We start from the raw sequence: 22,382 nt of genomic DNA, 5'->3' as shown, positions 1-22,382 counted from the left end.
CAAGTTATCAACTCCATCAGATGAAACATTTTCATTAAATATGCCAAAAATGCAATCTTCTGTACGCTGGTAAAAGAGCATAATAGTGATTTGAGACAGCATTATAGTCAGATATGGGTTTATAATATAAGAACAGCATTATAGCAAATCAGCTTAAAGCAAAAACCACGTTACAACAAGGGCCTGCTGTATAAACTTTCTCAGCAATATTAAATACCTACTAAATGTTCCACTTGCTGGCTTGCTCTCTTTCAGTCTTGCAAAACCCTTAAATGAGCTTTAAATGAATAATTTAGTTGTCTAATTTATTAACATAATCAAAAAATGCAAAATCTTTATACTTACAGTTATCATCCACATCTTTCTTATCATCCTCATCTGCAGGAAATACACTCTCGTATGGACATGTAATAATCTAAAGGAATTAAATACATACTTTGTGAATAACATTCACAAAATAAATATCAAATACTAAAAATATAAAAAAAAATTTGTAAAGCAAAAAATCAAAATTATATATTAGTAAACTACTGTACAAATTGGAGTATGGCATTAAGGGCGAATTGCTACAATGCATAAAAGGACAGTTGAGTGGGAGAAGACAGAGAGTGGTAATCAATGGACACTGCTCTTCATGGACTAATGTTATTAGTGGATTCCCCTCAGGGTTCGGTGTTGGACCCACTGCTGTTTTCTGTATTTATCAATCATATATATGAAGATATATCAGGGTTAATGTCTACGTTTGCAGACGATACGAAGGTTGGCAGGGTTGTTAATGACAGTAATGGTAGTACACTTCTACAACAGGATCTAGAAAAGTTGAGCAGATGGGCTGATAGGTACAAACTGAAGTTTAACATTGCCAAATGCAAAGTACTGCATATGGGTAGCAGTAAACCCAGAGTAAAAGAACCAAATGTGTGGTACTACACTCAGGTTAATAAAGAATGAAGAGAACCAGGGGGTAATTGTGCAGACAGATATGAAGTTTTCTGAGCAGTACAGATGGGCTGCAAGAGTAACTCATGGTGTCTTGTAAATGATATACAGCAATTTTGCTAACAGGGATAAGTGGGTGATTGTCCCCTTGTATAAGGCAACTGTCAGCCCGCACCGGGAGTACTGCATAATGGTGTGGGCACCTGGAGTACTGCATACTGGCGTGGTGACCTCATTTTAGGAAGGATGTAGAGCTATTGTTGTTGTTATCGTTATTTGGTTTTTAGAAGCATTAGCAACTAAGGCCATACTGCTCCAGGGATATGCGGTGGTCATTCCCTGACCTTTCCGCATCCTCCGTATTTGGTGGTCATGGGCTCGAACCCCGGTCTAATCAAGAAGTGTGTGCTACGCACTGCTGCTCCTACCCACCTGGCTACAGAGGCACCAAGGATGAGGATGTAGAGCTGCTGGAACGAGTACAGAGAAGGGCAATGAGATTGGTGAGTGGAACAAAGGGCTGCAGTTACCAAGAAAGGCTTAAGTGCTGCAAATTGCAGCATCTGGACACTAGGCACCTGCAAAGTGATCTAATTGAGGTGTATAAGGCCTTGAATCGTTTGAGCAACCTCAATGCTGAGGGGATTCTCCCTCTTGCTCAGATTATTCACCTGAGGGGACATAAATTCAAATTGAGAAAAGACAATTGTAGAATAGATGTGTGGAAATTTGCCTAGCGTGTGGTTGATAGTTGGAATAAACTTCCATCTGTTATAGTGGAGGTTGAAAACTTAAATAAGTTCAAGGCAGAATTGGACAAGCATTTGGAGTGAATAGATGGGTGAAATGGGAAGATTTTTGTTTTTTTTTGGCTGATTCTATATAAGCTTGCTTTCTTGCATAATATGCCTGTACTAATGCTAACTACTTAAAATCCAGCTGTTGGGGATAAAGAGGTGCCAGATTTTAAATATAAAATTTGAAGGAGCTGGGAAGAAGGGGGGGAGGGGGAGAGAGAGAGAGAGAGAGAGAGAGAGAGAGAGAGAGAGAGAGAGAGAGAGAGAGAGAGAGAGAGAGAGAGAGAGAGAGAGAGAGAGAGAAACAATAGTGCATGATTATCACACATGATTACTTGTCAGTGTCTAATTAGACTGATGATGTCCTTGCTACCATTTATCTAATTAGATTAATGGTAGAAAGGACAAAAGCAGGATATTGGCTCCTTTTAAATGAGGTATTAGTGGTACCTATGCATGGAAAGTTATTATTCAGAAAAAATTACTCAGTTTGCATCCCTGGTGCTCATGATTTTTGTTGAATGTAAATGCAATTTTGTTTACGTGCACCATCTCTTTTCCACTAATAGAATATAGCAGTTTGGTAGTTTTGGAGAAGTACAATTCAACGAATATTAAGAACTCACAGCTGAGCTTATTTACATCTGTAAATATTAAGCATTAGCATTAGATGAAGCATATGATGCAAGAAAGCAAGCTTATAGAGCATCAGCCAAAAAAAAAAAAAAAAAAACTTCCCATTTCACCCATCAAGTCACTACAAATGTTTGTCTAGTTCACCCTTAAATTTATTTAAGCTATCAACTTCAATAACAGATGAAAGTCTGTTACAGCAATCAACCACCTGCTGGCACATCAGGTTCTTAATCTCAGCAAGTGGAAGTATTCCATCAGCACTGAGCCTGCTAAAACCATTCAAGGCCTTATACACCTCAATCAGATCACCACGCAGGTGCTAGTCTCCAGATGCTGCAATTGACAGAATTTAAGCCTCTCCTGGTAAGAGAACCCCTTTGTTTCTCTCAACAATCTTGTTGCCCTTCTCTGTATTCGTTCTAGCAGCTCTACATCCTAAAATTAGGCTGCCAGACTAGGCTATGGAAAGACTCAGTATTTTGGGGCTAAGCGAGTCGGAGTCCTAGCTTAAAAAATTCTGAGCAACCTATTTTTTTGATCACATCACAAATATTAAAATCATAAATTGATTTGGTAACATTTGTATTATGTACTTTAGTAAACATTTTTATTTAGATTTATATTTCACATCCAGAAATACATTTTAAGTAATAACTAAGAATAAGTAAAATAAATTACTCTTTAACTTTATTTAAAAACCAGTATTTTAAAAAAACTAAGGCATTTAATGATATGTCAGATAATCTAGAATGTACTTTAGTGGAAAAGTTTGCTGCAACAGAGAATGTTCGTTCGGCAGTTGTCAATGTAGATTGAATTCTTAAAAAAGCAAAATATAATTTGTCCAGATTTTCAGTTCTTTGTTTAGTACTTAAAAATAACATAAATTCTTGCTTTAATTTATTAAAATTTTGTTTCTGAAAGTGGAGGACGAGGATTTTTTGCGTTTTCTAAAATTGTGTTTAATTCTTCTTCCATTGTCATAGGGTGTACGATATTCACAACATTCTCATTATAATCAGTTTGATTCTCATTATATTGAACAATTTCATTTGGAAACAGCCTAATCATTAAATTTGTTGCACAATCTATAAGGCTGTTTTTTTTGGTAATTTATTAGCACTTACAAGAAAATCCAAAATGTCTTCAAGATTTTCATTTCGATGTTCATTTATACGAGTTTTCATTTTATTTAATAGTTCTTGACCTAAATTCCCTGGAATTTCTTCCAATTTTTTTAGCATAAAGTTAACTGCCAAATGTGCTGAATAAAGATTTGCATCTTGTCTACTAAGTGTCTCTATAGTTAATTTAATTGGCTTTAAGGAGTTACTCAAATCGTGAAGCAATTGAATGTTGAGATTTTATATTAAATCCACATTACCAAGACATTCAAGAGCTGCTTTTATTAGCTGCTTCAATGAATTGAAACAGTCTTAGCATTAGCATTAGTAGAGGCATTTGATGCAAGAAAGCAAGCTTATGCAGCATCAGCCAAAAAAAAAAAAAAAAAAAAAAAACAACTTCCACTTCACCCCTCTGTTCGTTCAAAATATCTGTCCAGCTGAGCCTTAAACTTATTTAGGCTATCAACTTCCAAAAGTTAAAATCATAAAAAGTAATGAATTCCAACACATCTTAACATCTGTGATTAATTCCATTTCATATCCTAATTCACATTTTATTTTCTGTTGCAGAAAACCGTTGCGCACAGTACACTTCTTAAAATATTTTACTCTTTGACGAACAATTTGAATATTTTTCTTTAAGTCATAAGACTGATAATTCTAATTGGTCAGCATCCACACAGAGTTGTTCTTTCTCTTCATCAAAGGAGAAATCATCTTCTGAATAATCTGAATCAGCAAAGTCATCATCAACTGTTTCAACTTCATTTTCCTCGTAACTGAAGCTTTTCTTGTACAAAACATTGCATACAGCTAAATGTATTGTATGGTTAAGACACAAATGATATAATACAGGAGACTCACAACCATATTTTAACATAATACTAGCAATGTCACCAGTTGATCCAACAATATGTTTTTCAAAACTGATATTGAAATTTTTCAAATGATTTCTTACAAGTTTTACTACTTGCAGAGCTGAACATAAATTTTGAATTCAAACTAAACCGAGATTATATGTTACACCATCATTTCCATGAAGATTAATATTTAAAAATCGTCTCATTTTTGTACCTGTCCACTCATCATGAGAAACTAAATCTTTTACACTTATTCAATTTTTCCTGAATTAAATTTGTCATTTCTGATTTTTTAATTTGATAAAAATTGTGAATCAATTTCATCACGTCTTTTTCTACTTTAGGAAGCTTATAACCTGAATTACAAAGACTTTCTCGAATAAAACTAGATTTTATAATTGCTCTTACAGATATATTATCAACAGCAGCTAATTCCGAAACAATCTCATCCAAAGATTTTTTAACAAAATAATTATCTAAAATTTTTACTTTTTTGGAAGAACTACATTCTTGTTTTTCATCTTCTGTTTGCAAAATTATTCAATGTTTAGTTTTTAAATGTTTTATCATAGTTGATGTGTTTCCATCTTTGTTTGATAATTTTATTGAACATTTCTTGCATTGGACTTCGGAGTGTGGTCCTGCTGCAAAGTGTTACCAAACCTTTGAGCTCTTTTCCTTTGGCATAATTAAAGTATTTTTTTTTTTAAATTATCTAAAATTGTACAAAAATTATTAATATATTTAAATAAAGAACAGAATAGTTAATATTAACAGGTAGAAATGTGTTTAAAATTTTATATAAGACAAGATAATCGTGAGAGTAGAGTTACAAATTTAATTTGTTAAAAGTAAAGATTATTCCAAATTATAAATTCAAACTGTTTGGAGAATCTCAGTTTCTGTGAAACTTGATATAATACAGAAAATGTGCACATCCATGAAAAATAACTACAAAATAAATCACTTACTATCTAACCTCAGCTTGCAAAAATACATAAAAATGTGCAGAAACAGTAAAGAAACTCTTGTATAAATCTTAAAATATTTGCATCACAATCGCATTTTTTTGATATGACGCATTATATCAATGAACAAAGCGAGTTATTGCAATGCAACACCATCTCACATATGAGATTGAAAAAATAGCAATATCATTAGATCATAATTATATTTTGAACATTTTGCATCTACATAAATTTATAACAACTAAAAAGTATTGCCAGCAGGGTCAGATTTTAATGTTTGTAGGCCCTAAGCACTTTTATTCTGAAAAGTGGGAAAAGAGGAGTAAAATATTTCTTATAATAAATTATACTGTATTAATATACTGACTGCAAATTACATCTTTTGATGTAATGCAAGTATGAGCAATTGGTCAGTGCAGCAGTGCATGCACGTATGAACATGTTTAAACATGTGTGACTGTTGTCCATACTTACCTTGTTAAACTGACTTGTTTCATAGAGAGTTAAACATGCATTCTCCTGTTCAAAACAGTTGTACTCAGAAATATGTACATGTGAGTTACATGTAAAGAGAGCAGTAATAAATAGTAGAATAAGTTTGTGGTATGACATTTTAAGAAAATAGTGTGAATTTTAAAAGAAAACTGGTGAGCTGTATTTTCAATTTTTCATATTCTGATCCTTAAATAATTTATTGTGTTAACTGTGTTTGACATGATTATTTTATGTCTGATGGATATATGCGAAAACATGAAGAAAAAGAAAAAGCTTTGGGTAAAATGAAAAATTCAATGCTGAAATATATAAACGTTCCAAACCACTCCTGCAATAAGCCTACTTTTTTCAATCTGAAGATTTCAGTGATGGCATTCTTAGGCCTAGCTCTAAACCTACCGACGAAGAAACAAATAAAGGTCAAATTAATATAGAATTAGAATCAGACTACGGAATCGACCTGTATTAATACAGGTCGATTCCGTAGCGTCGACATCGACAACTGATGTAATTGCAAATAAGGATGAATCGGAGCTTGTGAATGATATAAGTACCGAAAAAACATCTGTTACTGTTTCACTAACAAATTTCAGTACTGATCCAGCTAAATGGAAAATAAATGCTAATCTCATTCATCACATTACCCAAAATGTGCCATCTCAGAATTTAGAGTGCAATTTGAAATCAATGTCTACAAAATTTGGAGAAAAAGTAAGATATGCAAGGAAAGAATTGTTTTATAGGAATATAAGAAATGATGGGATCATTAAAAGAAATTGGCTAATATTCTCAGAACCTACTAAAAAGTGTATTGTTATGCGTTGTGAAATGTTTCATACCTATCTTCAACCAGATATGAAGAATTTATCAATTTATTAGGGTCAAAAGTGTTGGCTCTATGTCAAAAGAAGAAATTTGATCCAAAGCCACAGCATTAGTCAACATTTACTCGTCCGACTTAGAAGTAGACTTCATTGATGAATTCTTATTGTTTTTGACACTATACAATGACGAAATATCTGTGGCAGAATTGATAAATGCACAAATAAAAGATAAATTGATTACTAGTTTCCCAAGCGTACACATAGCTTTAAGAATTTATCTATCCATAATTGGATTGAATGCCGAGAATGCTGAAGGAGAACACTCATTTTCGAAACTGTGTATGCTCAACTATGAGCCAAGATTGGTTATCGTCGTTGGCACTTCTAAATATCGAGAACAATATTACTCATCATGTGGACTTCGAGGACATTATTAAAGATTTTGCTACGAGAAGCCGAAGCAAGAAACTTTTGTAATCTTAAGAAATGTTATAAGTAATCTAGATATTGATGATATTGTAGATTTTGTTTCTTTTTAATTTCAAGTATAATGTTAAAGTTTTATAGTTGCATTATTCTTAAGGCTGAAAACCTTTTCATACCTATTTTTTTTTTTTTTTTACTTTTTTTTTTTTTCCTTCCTTCGTAGGCCCTAGGCACAGTGCATACAGTGGCTAATGAGAAATCCGGCCCTGATTGCAAGCTATTTAATGTAAATAGCACTTTAATTTGTTAAATATATCAAATGACAATAAACAAGGTCACAGGATATGTTATGTGATTGTTCATTGAAGAGGCCTCTGGAGCCAGGAACTCTATGATGCTACTAAAACAGTGACTCAAATCGATAAAATGCCTTTATTAAACAAAAATACACATACTGGCTGTATAAACTATATATTAAAATGAAATAAGACAGTATATAACAAGAATAAAATGCGATAAAATATAAAATTAAAATGTACAAATATACGCCCCAGCAGGTCCACGACATGAACTATGGTACCTGCACACAGTCCACTTCTTGTGGAATCAGAAATGGAACGAACCACTCTAAACCGTTCGTCTCTCCTTAAGATAAGGGCTTCAAAGAGTGGATGAATGCGACAGCCCTTATCCCTATTAAGACTATAGCATCCAGACGAACATATCCTTAAACTCTCTAGCCATTTCTAGTTCCAAAATCCATGCACTCTATCCACGATTACGGCTTCTTTAGCTGTAATGTGCCCAGTTTACCAGGCATGTTCAGCTACGGCTGACCCCACATAATTGGCTGTCTTGAGGGCCCTATCATGTTCCCCCAAGGCAATCACGCAGCCTATGTTTCGTTTTCCCCACATAACACTCCCCACAATCTGAACACTCAATTTCATATACGACCCCACTAGTGTCATTACCCGCAATAGGATCTTTGATTGCAGACACTACTGTGTGCAGTCTCCAACCCGGAAGCTAAACACAACGTATCTTACACAAACGTAAAATACGGGAAATGAGTTCTGAAATGCCCGGATAGTAGGGAATGTATACAGTGGCAACAGGTGTAAAAGCATCCCTGCAACTGCTACTCATATCTCTTAAACACTCCTCAATAATGTCCTAGAGGTAAACACACATTACTAGGTCAGCCGTAACCCGTTTTGTCTCGTCGCCACTCTCCTCAGATGAAGAGCAGTGAGACCCCCACCCTTCCCATTACAGCCTTAACCACACTATTTTTGTGGCAACCAGCCTGAGCAGTTTTAAAGTGTGTGTATTGGCCACGACACATGGGTTTTCTATAAACCTTAGTTTTCAAGTGTCAGCCTTCTCTGTACACACACACACACACACACACACACACACACACACACACACACACACACACACACACACACACACACACACACACACAGCTAGGAATGGAAGGGCCCCCCAGCTCAACTTCCGACTGAATATAGGATGAACTTTTATTCAACCAATTAAGTACTTCTGTTTCGTATCCCCTTTGTATTACCGTGAACGTACCTCTTCCACGCCCGTAATGGGGGTGGACTAGAGCTCCCCAATATCCTGTCTTCGAACTCTTCCATGGCTAAACTGGCTATAATTGCAATGATAGGTGAACCCATGGCCACTCCACGGACCTGCTGGTACATAACATTTTGAAACAACATGGTGGTACTAGATAAGCATAAATTAACACCTGCACAAATGTCTTCACCACTTAGGGCTATCCTTTCCTTCAAAGTACCATCCCTACTCAAAGCCTTCCGCACACAATCCAAGCCATGTTAAACGGGTATACATGTGAACAAGGAAACAACATTGAAAGATGCCATAACCTCACCCTCTTCTACCTCCTGAGCACAGACGAACTGCACAAACTCCTTGCTGTTTTTAATAGTGTAATCCGAGTGTACCACTACAGGGAACACAAGTTCAGCCAAAAACCTGGATAGTGCATGCGTTGGACTGCCCACAAATGACACAATGGGTCTGAGAGGTTCCCCAGCCTTGTGCACTTTAGGCAGACCATAAAATCTAGGCAAATGACAGCCCGACACACACAACCTCCAGGAAACCTCCTCTGATATTTATCCCACCTTGCACCAACTCTGGACTAATTTATTACCTCGTTGTTCCAGCCCGCCCAAGGAGTTCCTACGAATGATCCTATACGTAGACCTATCATTTAATAAACTAAGGGACTTTTCCTGATAATCATCTTTGTTCAACATTACCATGGATCTACCCTTGTCCGCACGTAGTACCACAATACTATCATCTTGTTTTAATTCTCCTAATGCTCTTCTTTGTGCAGCTGTTAAATTGGAAGAGGCTTTGCACACTGAACCTAACACACACACACAACGTCCTACTCCGGATCTCTTTAGCTCTGACCTCGGTTAGATTGGCCACAGCCCTCTCTATACCCATTGCTATATCCACTATGGGGAGCCTATGAGGAACCAAACTGAAATTGAGGCCTAGACTTAATAATTCTTTCTTTTCATTCATTAACTCCTTGTCACTCAGGTTATGAGTGAACTCGCCCTGATTGACTACATTATTTTAACCCACGGCATCCTCTCTTAACCTATTCTATTTATTCACTTGCCTTTGCCTATATTCATCCAAGATCTGGGCAGCCTTGGCCACCACTGTTCTGGATACCTGAATCCAATTACTAATTCCAAACATTCACGTAAACACCTGGAACTCGTTTCTTTACACCTCCTGGTATACATCAAATCTTTAAGCAATTTACCAATCCAGATACCCACCACCTTTCTCTGGTATATATCATAGAAGCACGTTTTGGCCGACTGTCTTGAAATGGTAATTTCACGCTAAAGCCATACGGAACCAAACCAGCAGATTTGCACTGATGTGCAAACCTTAGGCATTGCCTCTGCTTGGCCTCAGTAACACATAATCTCTGAAATTGCCGGATCATCCGCAGTACAGAATAACCATAAACCAAAAATAATTCATTGAAGAGGCCTGTGGAGTCAGAAACTATGATTCATCTATGATGCATTTTTTTTTTTTTCAGTCTGGTCTGTACTTGTTAACAAGAGAGACTGCTTCTACAGCGAAGGGATACACTTAAATAGAAAGGGTGCAAGAATGTTTGCTGATGCTATCGAGGCAGTTTTAGGTGGGTCGAAAACTGCTAGATTGGGGGGATATAAGGACTAAAAGATTAACAGTAGCCACTAGCAGAGGTGAAAGTGATTCTTGCACTGCTTCTATTGGAATGAGCAGCAGCTTGGAAAATAAGATGCAGGATATTTCAGAGACTGCTGGGAGTCATTGGGGTACAAGTAAACACATGGGTTGTGTTAGGGTAGCTAAGAACAAGAACACGAACAGGTGCATGTATACTTGCATGTACACCAATGCTAGGAGTTTAGTAAATAAATTTGATGAATTTGAGGTATTGCTCAAAGCATCAAAGGCGGATATTGTTGGGATATCAGAGACGTGGTGTCACACAGATATAAGTAATGCAGAACTAGAATTTGGGAACTACAATGTCTACTGTACAGAAAGGATAGACAGAAGAGGAAGGGAGGAGGGGTTATGCTATTAGTAAAGAAACACATAAAATCCAAGGAAGTGAAGCCAGTCGACATCGCTGGACAGTGCAGTGTCGAGTCAGTTTGGTGTGACATAAGCATTGGGAGATCAAAACTGAGAGTTGGAGTGTGCTATAGGCCTAATGACTCTGATGAGTATAATAAGAAACTGTACAGGAAAATAGAGTGGGCCAGTAAATCAGAGAATCTTATAATGGGGGATTTTAATTTCCCAGATATTGACTGGAATTTGTTGCTTGGTCACTCACACACTAGCAAGGCTTTTGTGGATTTATTGGATGATTGTTTTCTAAATCAGCATAATCGGGAGGCAACTAGAGAGAGCAATACTCTTGATTTGATTATCAGTAGTGATTCTTCATGCATTAAGAATCTGCAGATATAGGATCCACTAAGTGGCAGTGATCACAGTGTGCTGAAGTGGGATTTACTCAAGGAGGTAACTACCATCAGGGGTAAAGGGAAGGGTTATTGCTTTCATAAAGGCGACTACGATGGTCTGATACAGTATTTAAGTTCTATACAGTGGGACCAACTGATGATGTTACCAACAGCAAACTCAAAATGGGAAGCATTCAAAGAACTTATCTTGGAAGCTACTAGGCTTTACATACCAACTAAGAAATATTGTTCAAGGTTCAGGCCTAAATGGATGTCAGATGAACTAATGAGACATATGGCAGAGAAGAAAAATGCATGGGATACATATAAATTAACATGTGACACAGAAGCCTATGATAGATATAAGTTGATCTGTAACCAAGTTACAAAGGAGGTTAGGCAGGCGAAGGCAGATTATGAGAAATCTTTGGCAAGGGATGCAAAGAAAAACAGCAAGGAGTTCTTTACTTATGTAAACTCTAGAAGGAAGGGGATGAATCAGATTAGTCCACTTGATATCGACGGTTCAACTGTTCATGATCCTGCTCAGGTAGCTAACAAGCTAAATCAATATTTTGCATCTATATTCACACATGAGGAGTTATTCAGGAAGGGGAATGCCATAGATGAAGTAAACACTGGCAGTGAGCTAGATGATCTTGTAATAATTGAGAGTAAAGGGGAGGAGAAATTGTTGAATATAAATACAAAAAAGGCACCTGGGGTGGATGGGATCTATCCAGTTATATTAAAGGAGGCAGCAAAGGAAGTAAGCAGTACGTTAGCCATAATTATGACAGCTTCCTTGGACTCAGGGGAGGTACCCACAGACTGGAGATGTGCAAATGTAACCCCAATTCACAAAGGAGTATCAAAGGCTGACACAAGTAATTATAGACCTGTGAGTTTAACTTCTGTTCCAGGAAAATTAATGGAAGCACTGGTTAAAGAAGCACTGCAGGATCATCTTGACAAGAATTCAGTTATAGCTCAGACACAGCATGGATTTGTTAAGGGAAGGTCTTGCCTGACCAATTTGATTGGATACTATGATGTAGTCACAAAAGAATTGGATGCAGGGAATAACTTTGATATTATATATTTGGATCTTAGAAAGGCTTTTGATACTGTTGCACATGGAAGACTGCTGCACAAATTGGAGCAGTGTGGCATTGGTGGCAAATTGTTGCTATGGATAAAGGGATGGTTGAGTGGCAGAAGACAGAGAGTGGTAATTAATGGACACTGTTCATCGTGGACTAATGTGATTAGTGGAGTCTCTCGGGGTTCAGTGTTGGGTCCATTGTTGTTTTCTGTATTTATAAATAATATTGATGATAGTATATCAAGCTTAATGTCCAAGTTTGCAGACGATACAAAGGTTGGCAGGGTTGTTAAGGATGCTACTGATGCTATGCTGCTGCAACAGGATCTGGAAAGGTTAAGCAGATGGGCTGATAGGTGGCAAATGAAGTTTAACATTGACAAATGTAAAGTACTACACAGCAACCCCAGAGCAACGTATCAACTCAGTAGTAGACTTGTGAGTTTAACACAGGGTCTACACTGACAGTGGTAGAGAATGAAAACGACCTGGGGGTAATTGTGCCGGCAGATATGAAGTTCTCTGAGCATTGCAGACAGGCTGCAAGAGTAGCTCATGGTGTCTTATCAATGATGTACAGGACTTTTTCTAGCAGGCATAGGGAGGTGATTATTCCCCTGTATAAGGTAATGGTCAGGCTGCACCTTGAGTACTGTATACAGGCGTGGAGGCCTCATTTCAAGAAGGATGTAGAGCTCCTGGAACGAGTACAGAGAAGGGCAACAAGGTTAGTGAACGGAAGGAAGGGTTGCTCTTACGAAGAAAGGCTTAAGTTTTGCAAATTACAGTGTCTGGAGACTAGGCACCGGCGAGGTGATCTGATAGAGGAGTACAAAGCCTTGAATGGTTTGAGCATGCTCAATGCTGATGGGATACTGCCTCTTGCTCAGAATAATCACCTGAGAGGGCATAAATTCAAATTGAGGAAAGACAGATGTAGGATAGATGTGCGGAAATTTGCCTTTAGCCAGTGGGTAGTTGGTTGGTGGAACAGACTTCCATCCCTTGTTGTGGAAGTTGATAGCCTAAATAAATTTAAGGCTCAGCTGGACAGGTATTTCGAACGAACGGAGGGGTGAAGTGGAAGGGTTTTTTTTTTTTTTTTTTTTTTTTTTTGGCTGATGCTGCATAAGCTTGCTTTCTTGCATCATATGCCTCTACTAATGCTAATGCTACTAAAACACCGATTCAAATCGATAAAATGCCTTTATTAAACAAAAATATACATACTGACTGTATAAACTATATATTAAAATAAAATTAAAATGAAATAAGATGTATATAACAAGAATAAAATGTGATATGTGGGTTCAGCTGTAGCTGAACATGCCTGGAAAACTGGGCATGGAATTACAGCTAAAGAAGCCGTGATCGTGGATAGAGCACATGGCTTTTGGAACCAGAAATGGCTAGAGAGTTTAAGGATATGTTTGTCTGGATGCTATAGTCTTAATAGGGATAAGGTTTGTCGCATTTACCCACTCTTTGAGGCCCTTATCCTAAGGAGAGACGAATGGTTTAGAGTGGTTCGTTCCATTTCTGGTTCCACGAGAAGTGGATCGGGTGCAAGTGCCACAGTTCGTGTCGCGGACCTGCTGGGGCATATATTTGCCCATATATAGATTGTTGGATAATCTGCAACCATTATTGATCACGAATACAATTGCTGCTGCCGAAAGCTTCTGTTTTAGTGGTTTTTAGTAATTTAGTAAGTAATTTTTTAGTAATTTTAGTAATTAAAGTGCTTTTTAGCGCTTTTAATTTTATATTTTATCACATTTTATTCTTGTTATATATCATCTTATTTCATTTTAATTTGATTTTAATATACAGTTTATACAGTCAGTATGTGTATTTTTGTTTAATAAAGGCATTTTATTGATTTGAGTCAGTGTTTTAGTAGTGAATAATTGATCGTGCTAACCACGGCAGTTGTTAGATACCTTCAGTTTCAAGATATTCCTCCACCACTTGAGCTCAATGTTCAGCTGCGTTGTCGTGCATGAAAGGAAAATCTAGATCAACCACACCACTAAAAAGTTGCGCATAGGATTCGAGGATCTGTTCTCAGTACCTCTGTGTAGTTATTATTATTATTAGCTACATAGTGCAAGGAAGCCTGAAGCTTATGCTGCACCAGCCAAAAAAAAAAAAAAAATCCTGAGCTAGCCTGAGAGAGAGAGAGAGAGAGTCAAATGTGGAAGGAAATTACCAAGAAAGAGAAGAATGATGATATCCAGCTCATGACCCTGGGTGTGCCAAGCCATACTCACCAGATGTGAGCCCCTGGGGTTGTATGGTACTCCTATAAAAAACACGAAGAGGGATATAGATGATCATTATTCTGCCCCGCACGAGAACTGCCTCTACCGTAAGTTTCCCTCATGCTAAATGTTGAAGAAATGTCCTACATTCCTCGTTGTCTCCAGAAGAAATAATGCTTAGAATCTCTTTGTAGACTAAAACAGGACTCAACACAGAACAGAACTGTACTTCATTTGTCAGGGCTCCAAGTCACATGTTCTTGGCACCAGTTTGGACAAGCTGCGCAGTAGTTTGGGGTTAATGGGATACAAACTACTGGCTTCCTTGCAAAGGGTCTGCTTGAATTGAGCCTTCTTAACACAATCTGGTTGGAAATGTTTCCACCTGTGGCCACAGCAACCTCAAGAGATAGTTGATGGCAGGACATTGTAGGGTTCCATCTTGCTGTTAGAGCCAGATAGTGGTCTGTTCTGGTTGATGTTGCCCTTGGGCAAGATTGGCCAGCTCTTCTTTTAATGGTTCCTGTCTCCTGGAACTGCTTCCATAGTGCCAAGATGACACTACATGACACATTAAACCAACATGTCACCTCTGCTTGCAACTGCCCCACTTCAAGTCATCCAGCAGCCCACCATCTTAAAGAATCATCTAAACGATGATGACTTGCCATTTTGAGCATTGGAGATGTAGCTATCCCACTGAGCAAACCAAAAAACAGGAATGAAGTGATGTGATTGCAACCTGTGCTTTTATAAGCATGAATAATTTACATAATGTGCAGCTCTGAAAGGTGGTATTCAATTTATATTGGATTCTAGGAATTTGCATGCCAGAATGCCAATTATATTAAATATTCACCTTTGGTGACACTGTTCACAATAAAATATTCATGAAAAACATTTCGTTCTATTAGTTTTGTTATGCAGTGTATATGAAGGCTGGCAACAAACGTTACTTGCACCAGCATTTAAGGTGGCCATCCTGATATAAAAATCTGAGAACTTCAAATATTAACTGGAATAATTTTACTCACATACTAGGATTTAAATATAAAATACCTGAGTAAGATCATCATTCAGCTGAACAGTAACAGCATCTCCTCCAATATCAATAACTTTTCCTAATCTGAAGCCATGTGTGATATCTGGAGCCCATACCTTTAATGTCTCCATATTTCTAAAATAAATCAAAAAATAATGTATTTTCTATTACAATATTCATAAAAAAATCTCTTAGATTCTACTACAAATACTATAGATCAGAAGTGGCCAACTTAATTTGTGATGTGATCTACTTTTTTCCTTCAAAATGTGCCGCGATCTACCTTCTCAAAAATTTAATTGTACAAGGTGCACAAATCGAATGATGACTGTATATTTAAAATTCGTCGTGATCGGCCGAAATTAAATCCGCAATCAACTGGTAGGTCGTGATCGACTCGTTGACCGCCCCTGCTATAGATTTACTACAAAGATTTTGCAAAATATAAAGAAGAACAACCATTTGGCTGTGTTATTCTTATGTACTGTATGGATTTAAGTTGCTGCATACCAATATGTTTTATAATGGCACAATGGTCCCAATATTCACATTCATAATTCACAGTATTTGTGGCATTCTACCAAATGCCACAAATACTGTGATCCTAACTTACTTGAAGAATCTATAACAAAATTAATATAATTATTTAAAATTGGTCTAGCTGAACGTTGAAAAATTTTCTGAAACTTAAAAATAACACAATTAATCCAAAGCTGCACAAATCTTGAGATTTTCCATATAAATAAAATCCTCAATTTATAAAACTGAAATGTGAGCAAGCAACACCAAACCAATTAATTCACTTCAGTTTTAGTTTATGAAAATATATTTGTTAGATTTCAAGGAAATGTTTGCATAGGCCAAATGTGGCCAATGCAAACATTAACAAAAAAATTTTCTTAATATGTTGCTAAGCTGATTTTATTTAAGCAGATTATTTAAGCTTCAGTTTGTAACAAATTGAAAAGTTGCTGCTTCGATAAATAAGATTGTTTACCAAATGTCACAAAATAGCATTTAAATGTAATAGAGATACAAATATTACACTGTGCAACAATGAAGTGACACTACAAGGGTGCTTTCAAAAATATCTGGATTATGCTTGTATTTCTAAGTTGAGACAACAGATCACACAGAACAAAGTATAACATGTTTAGATTTCTCACCCTCAACTCCATTCTGTAAGCTGTTCACTCATTTACGCAGTCTATTATTTTCGGCCAACAGAGAAGACATGTTTTCACATCGCCATATTTCAGAATGTCAAGGTGCACTTAACCTAGTATGTTCTGGGTTAAGTGCATACTGTTAGGTCCCAGTGGTGCAAGACCTAACAGGTGATTTAAAAAAAAAAACACTCCTGTGTTAACCCTTAAATAATGAAATGATTAAAAATTTTAAATTATTTCTACTTCCTAAATATAGTAAAACTTTTACTGCAATAGTTCCTAAATATATATATATATATATATATTTTTTTTTTTTTTTTTTATGGTTTTAACACCTGTTGGGTGAAGTGCCGCCATTTGTCTTTTTTGAAGAGAGTAGCACAGAACTGATAAGTACTGACTTTGCTACAAAGTTTCAAATTACGTGTTTTTTAAAGTTCAAGATTACATGTTTTTCCACTACCACAGTTTAAGTAAACATATACTGTCACACAGGAGTGGTTTTTGAAAGATTACCTTTTGCATAAATAAAGATGCTGAAACGAAACAAAACAAAACAAAACATGATATTCACTCAATATGGACACTACTGTGCAGGAAGCAAGAAAAGTAGCTATCAAATTATCTACTTAGATAAGTAGGTATCTTCAGTCATAAAAAGTGACATTAGAGAATGTGTCTCTAATGTCCAACGTTAGGGAATACTTTACAGAGAATTCCAATGGTTTTGAAATCCAAATCCAGGAAAGGTAGACATATTTATACTGAACTCCTTCCAGGAAAATTAGGTAAATAAATTCAGGAAAAGCTTGAAGACATGCACAAAAAGTAAAGTTTTCTCCTCATATTTCTTTTCAAATTCCTCAGTCCTTTTCTCTTTTCCTTGTGAATCTTCACTGTTCAAATGATGATAATAACTTTAAACAAAGCCTTGAGAAGCCAGAACTCAATTTACTTGAGTTATATGTCCATGTACATGATTTTCACTTCCTTGGTCCCAGACCAGCAACCTGCTATCAATTAATTAATCAACATTCACACAACATTTGAAAAAACAGGAAACACACACACACACACACACACACACACACACACACACACACACACCACTGGTAAGGTAGGTTTGTAGATGAATGTGGAGAGCTTTTCTTTCACTGAAGCCCTTATATGCAAAGTTTTGAAGACAACAAAAACTTTCAATCACTAAAGAATTGGTATTCTCCAGTGTAGTAAACTGGTTCTCTAAAGCAGCCCAGAATTCATTATACAGAAGGTATTTTTGATCTACTTAAATCTACATGATCAGCTTTCTTCCCAATCACTATAATATCCACATCAATATTAGATCAATACGGAATAGTGTAACATATATCTCGAACTTGATACTGTAAGGTATAACATAAAACTAGACAGTGTAATACGTAGCACTGTATTAGGAATCTGCTAGCTTAGTATAGTATTGTCAATTAAATTTATAAATCTTATCAATTTTTACTGTTAATTAAATGGTATTTAAATGGAAATCATGCCTCAAACTAGAGCAGCAAAGCAACATACACAAAGTAGCAGAAGTGCTGTGGTTCAAGGGAGAACCAAAGGAGGCGATTTTCCAACGCATCACAGTCTAAAAAAATGTGCAAAATATGAAGTGTTTGCAGATCTTTCTGGAACAGGGCATGATCTAGCCATGGAGGGTCTTTGTGTGTGCTAAGTGCAGAGAGTGTGTGAAGAAATTAGGCGCCAACTCAGTGTTCTGATGGGCATCTAAGAGAATTTGAAGAGTCACATAGAAACCCTCGAAGGAATTAAAATGGGGGGGGGGGCCCCATCAAGCTCTCAGCTACCAAACTCAATGCCAGATCCCACTCTCGCACCAGGTAACACAGTGGCAATCTTCAGGGCAGAATGCTCTGATCCCACAAGAACTAGTTACTGTCAGTGAATCAATTATCAGGGAAACATGAATATATTGTGCAAAAAGATTAGGTGGAATAGGACAAGGGTATATCTGCCAGGGGCAAAAGTTGATGATGCTGTAGAGCAGATATCATCTTTTAAGGGCACAAAAGATGATATTGTTGTACACGTTGACACTAATGACATTAAGTGTAGGAGATCTACAGATCTACTTAAAATGTCAATATTGAAAAAAAGTTGTGAGTTATGGTTAAATTTGAAAGTGTCTGCAATTCTGCACAGACACAATAGGAGTGAGTATATGATGACAGCCTTATCAATCAATTCGGTCCAGGAGAGACTGTGCAAGGCCCATGGGGTAAAATTTTTCTCAATGTGATCTGTGCTTATTAACAGGAGAGACTACTTCTACAGGGATGGGATACACTTAAATAGAAAGGGTACAAGAATATTTTCCGATGCTATCGAGGCAATGTTAGGGGGGTCAGAAAACTACTAGCTTGGAGGGGGATTCACAGACTAATAGATAAACTGTAGCTGCAGGCACAGGTGGAAGTGATCCTTGTACTGCTTCTACTGTAATAAGCAGCAGCCTGGAGCAAGTTGCTGGAGATTTTAGGAACTGCTGAGAGTCATGAATGAAGTAAATACATGGGCTGTGTTAAAGTAACTAAGAGTAAGAACAGGTGCATGCATACTTGCATGTGCCTGTTCCCATGGAACAAATGCTAGGAATATAGAAAATAAATTTGATGAATTTGAAGTGCTGTTCAAGACATCAAAGGCAGATATTTTTGGGATATCAGAAACATGGTCTCACACAGATATAAAGAATGCAGAATTGGAATTTGGGGAATACAATGTGTACAGGAAGGACAGACAGGAGAGAAGGGGTTATGCTGTTAGTTAAGACATAAATAAAATCTAAAGAAGTGCCTCTAGGTGACATTGATGGACAGTGCAACGTTGAGTCAGTTTGGCGTGACGTAAGCACTGGAAAAGCGAAAATGAGGGTAAGAATTTGTTATAGGCCTAATGACTCTGATGAGTACAAAGAACAATTATACAGAGAAATAGAATGGGCCAGTAAATTAGAATGTCTTATAATGAGGGGTTGTAACTTCCCAGATATTGACTGGAACTTATGGGTTGGTCACTCGTACACTAGAAAGGCTTTTGTATATTTACTGGATGACTGTTTTCTGCAGCAGCATGTTCAAGAGGCAACGAGAGGAAGTAATACTCTTGATTGGATTATCAGCAGTGATTATTCATGCATTAAGAATTTACAGATAAAGGAACCATTAGGTGGCAGTGATCACAGTGTATTGATGTGGGATTTACTTAAAGATGTAAGTACCATCAGGGGTAAAGGGAATGGTTTTTGCTTTCATAAAGATGACTACATGATCTCAGAGACTTTTTATATTCTATACAGTGGGACCAACTGATTATGTTTCCAACAGCAAATTCTAAATGGGAAGCATTCGAGGAATTAATCTTGGAAGGTATTAGGCTTTTCTTGCCAACTAAGAAATACTGTTCTAGGTTGAGCCCCAAATGGATGTCAGATAAACTAATGAGACTCATGGGAGAGAAGAAAAATGGGATGCAAAGAAATCATTAGGCAACACAGAGCATATGGTAGATATAAGCTAGTCTATAATCAGGTCACAAAGGAGGTTAGGCAAGTGAAGGCAGCTTATAAGAAATTTTTAGCAAAGAATACAAAGAAAAACAGTGACTTGTTTACTTATATAAACTCTAAAAGGAAGGGGATGAATCAGATTGGTCCACTTGATATTGATGGTTTTACTGTAGACCAGGGGTGGCCAACTTAATTTGTGATGCGATCTACTTATTTTCTTCAAAATGTGCCACGATCTACCATCTCAAGAATTTCATTGCACATGTTAAAAAAGTTAATTAAGACACATTGAAAAATGTTTATAAATTTTAAAATTAAATACAATTCAGAATTCTTATTTTAAATTCCTACATATTTAAACTTTTAATTTATGTGAAGTTTGTGTCTTCATGTCATCTGCCAAGCTTTCAAAATCGGGGATATACTATGATAAGGCCAACCGTAAAGAATCTTCTGTATGCAAGTCCGTAAGAATAGAGCGATTCTTCATCTTTGTTTGTTTCATATATGAAAAGGCCAATTCACAGAGATATGTGGAACCAAAACAGGAATTTAAAAGTACGCTGCATTTTTTTTACATTTGGGCACTTTTCTAGGCAAACATATTTCCAAAAGTCTCTTTCTGATGATCTGACATTTAGAAAAATATCGTTTTGCAATGTTCTAATTTCATTTTCAAGTAATATTTTCTCCATGTGAAAAATCCCGATTTTTTCTGCAATTTGTTTCTTATCTAAGTCGACATTAAATGAATAAGAAATATATTGAACACTGTCTTCAATTGTTTTAAAACCACTGACTCTAGTTTCAAAATCATCCACAACTTTCTCAATTTCAGAAACATATTTTTCACTATTAAATTCAAAAACAGGATACTTTTGCAAATGATCTTGCATATTTGCAAAATGATCGAATTTTTTTTTTTTTTTTTTTGAGATCCTTAGCCATTGCCAAAAATTGATATGTATATGCAGAAATACTACTAATCGTGTCACCCACATTTTTTTCCCCTTGTAATTCCAAATTCAGATCCCTTAATTTACTGGTAAAATCTGCCAAAAAAGCCAGATCACACAATCATTCTGTATCTTGTAGCTGCTGATAATCATCTCCCCTTTGATCAACAAATTTTTTAAAATCATCCAGCAAATTTCAAGATCTCTACAGAAACTTACTCCGACGACTCAGCCTCTCCTTTGATGAGATTATCCTCTCATGGAAATCACAATTTTTAATGCTATGCCCATAACACTTTTAGTATTTAATCTTTTGCAAGCTAAAACTTGTTGACTCAAAAAATCTGGGAATTCATCCTTTTGGCACAATGCGATGAATCCGTTATGATGCCCTGCCGCTGCTTTAGCTCCATCTGTTGTTATGAATATGAGCTTAAGTAGTAGTAATTTAAATTTTTCAATAAAATTTTTGAATGCATTAGCATTAGTAGAGGCATATGATGCAAGAAAGCGAGCTTATGCAGCATCAGCCAAAAAAAATTAAATTTTGGCTTAAAAATTGGGGGGGCGAACCATAAATGAAACATGTGGGCCTAAAATAGCATATGGAGGATTTTAGGCTACACAAGTTTTCAATGGGTATTATAATTTTAAAAAGGGCAGGGAATCTAATAGCCCTTCAACTTCAACAAATGATGAAATCATATCTCAGGTGTGAACTCTGATATGACTGAAGACATGAAGAACAAATTTCTGAAACAATTTATATCTCTATCAAATCATGTCATACCATTTTAACAAAAACTTTGAACATGCTGTTTTCCACAGAGTTTATAATACAGAAGTTAAAACAGGAACATCATCAGCAAGTTACTTATGAATTTTTTGAACATGTGACTAATGATGGGACATCCTTGAAATGTATCAAGCTGGATATGAAAAGTGTTTATGAATATGATCACAAAACTAAACAGTAGTCATCCCAATGGAAGACTTGCAGAGAACTACTCTCCTCCTCCCTCAATCAAAAAAAGCATGGTACGTGCACAGCAAGACAAAAGCCACAGTACTAGCATTTTTTTGACTGTAAAAGTGTTGTCCACCATAAAAGACTCCTTTTTTTATTTACCCCAGAGGGTCAAACAATTAATAAAGAGTTACCT

The 22,382-nt window shown here is 36.4% G+C and overlaps 1 protein-coding gene across 2 annotated transcripts in view; it reads right to left on the bottom strand.

Moving 5' to 3' along the window:
• Positions 1-22,382, bottom strand: part of jar (Myosin heavy chain 95F jaguar) — a 633,758-nt gene that overhangs the window by 598,953 nt on the left and 12,423 nt on the right. For both annotated transcript variants that reach the window (XM_090379849.1, XM_090379848.1), the window contains exons 2-3: positions 15,547-15,664; positions 346-415 (exon numbers count right to left, since the gene is read on the bottom strand). In XM_090379849.1, coding sequence (XP_090235975.1) covers positions 346-415; positions 15,547-15,660 — 184 coding nt within the window. In that variant the 5' untranslated portion in view covers positions 15,661-15,664. The remainder of the gene's footprint in view (positions 1-345; positions 416-15,546; positions 15,665-22,382) is intronic.

This window comes from Mastigoproctus giganteus, chromosome 8 (assembly GCF_048544385.1).
Source record: "Mastigoproctus giganteus isolate SK-2022 chromosome 8, ASM4854438v1, whole genome shotgun sequence".
NCBI classification, from domain to species: Eukaryota; Metazoa; Arthropoda; class Arachnida; order Uropygi; family Thelyphonidae; genus Mastigoproctus; species Mastigoproctus giganteus.
This window is presented reverse-complemented; position numbering and strand designations above follow the sequence as displayed.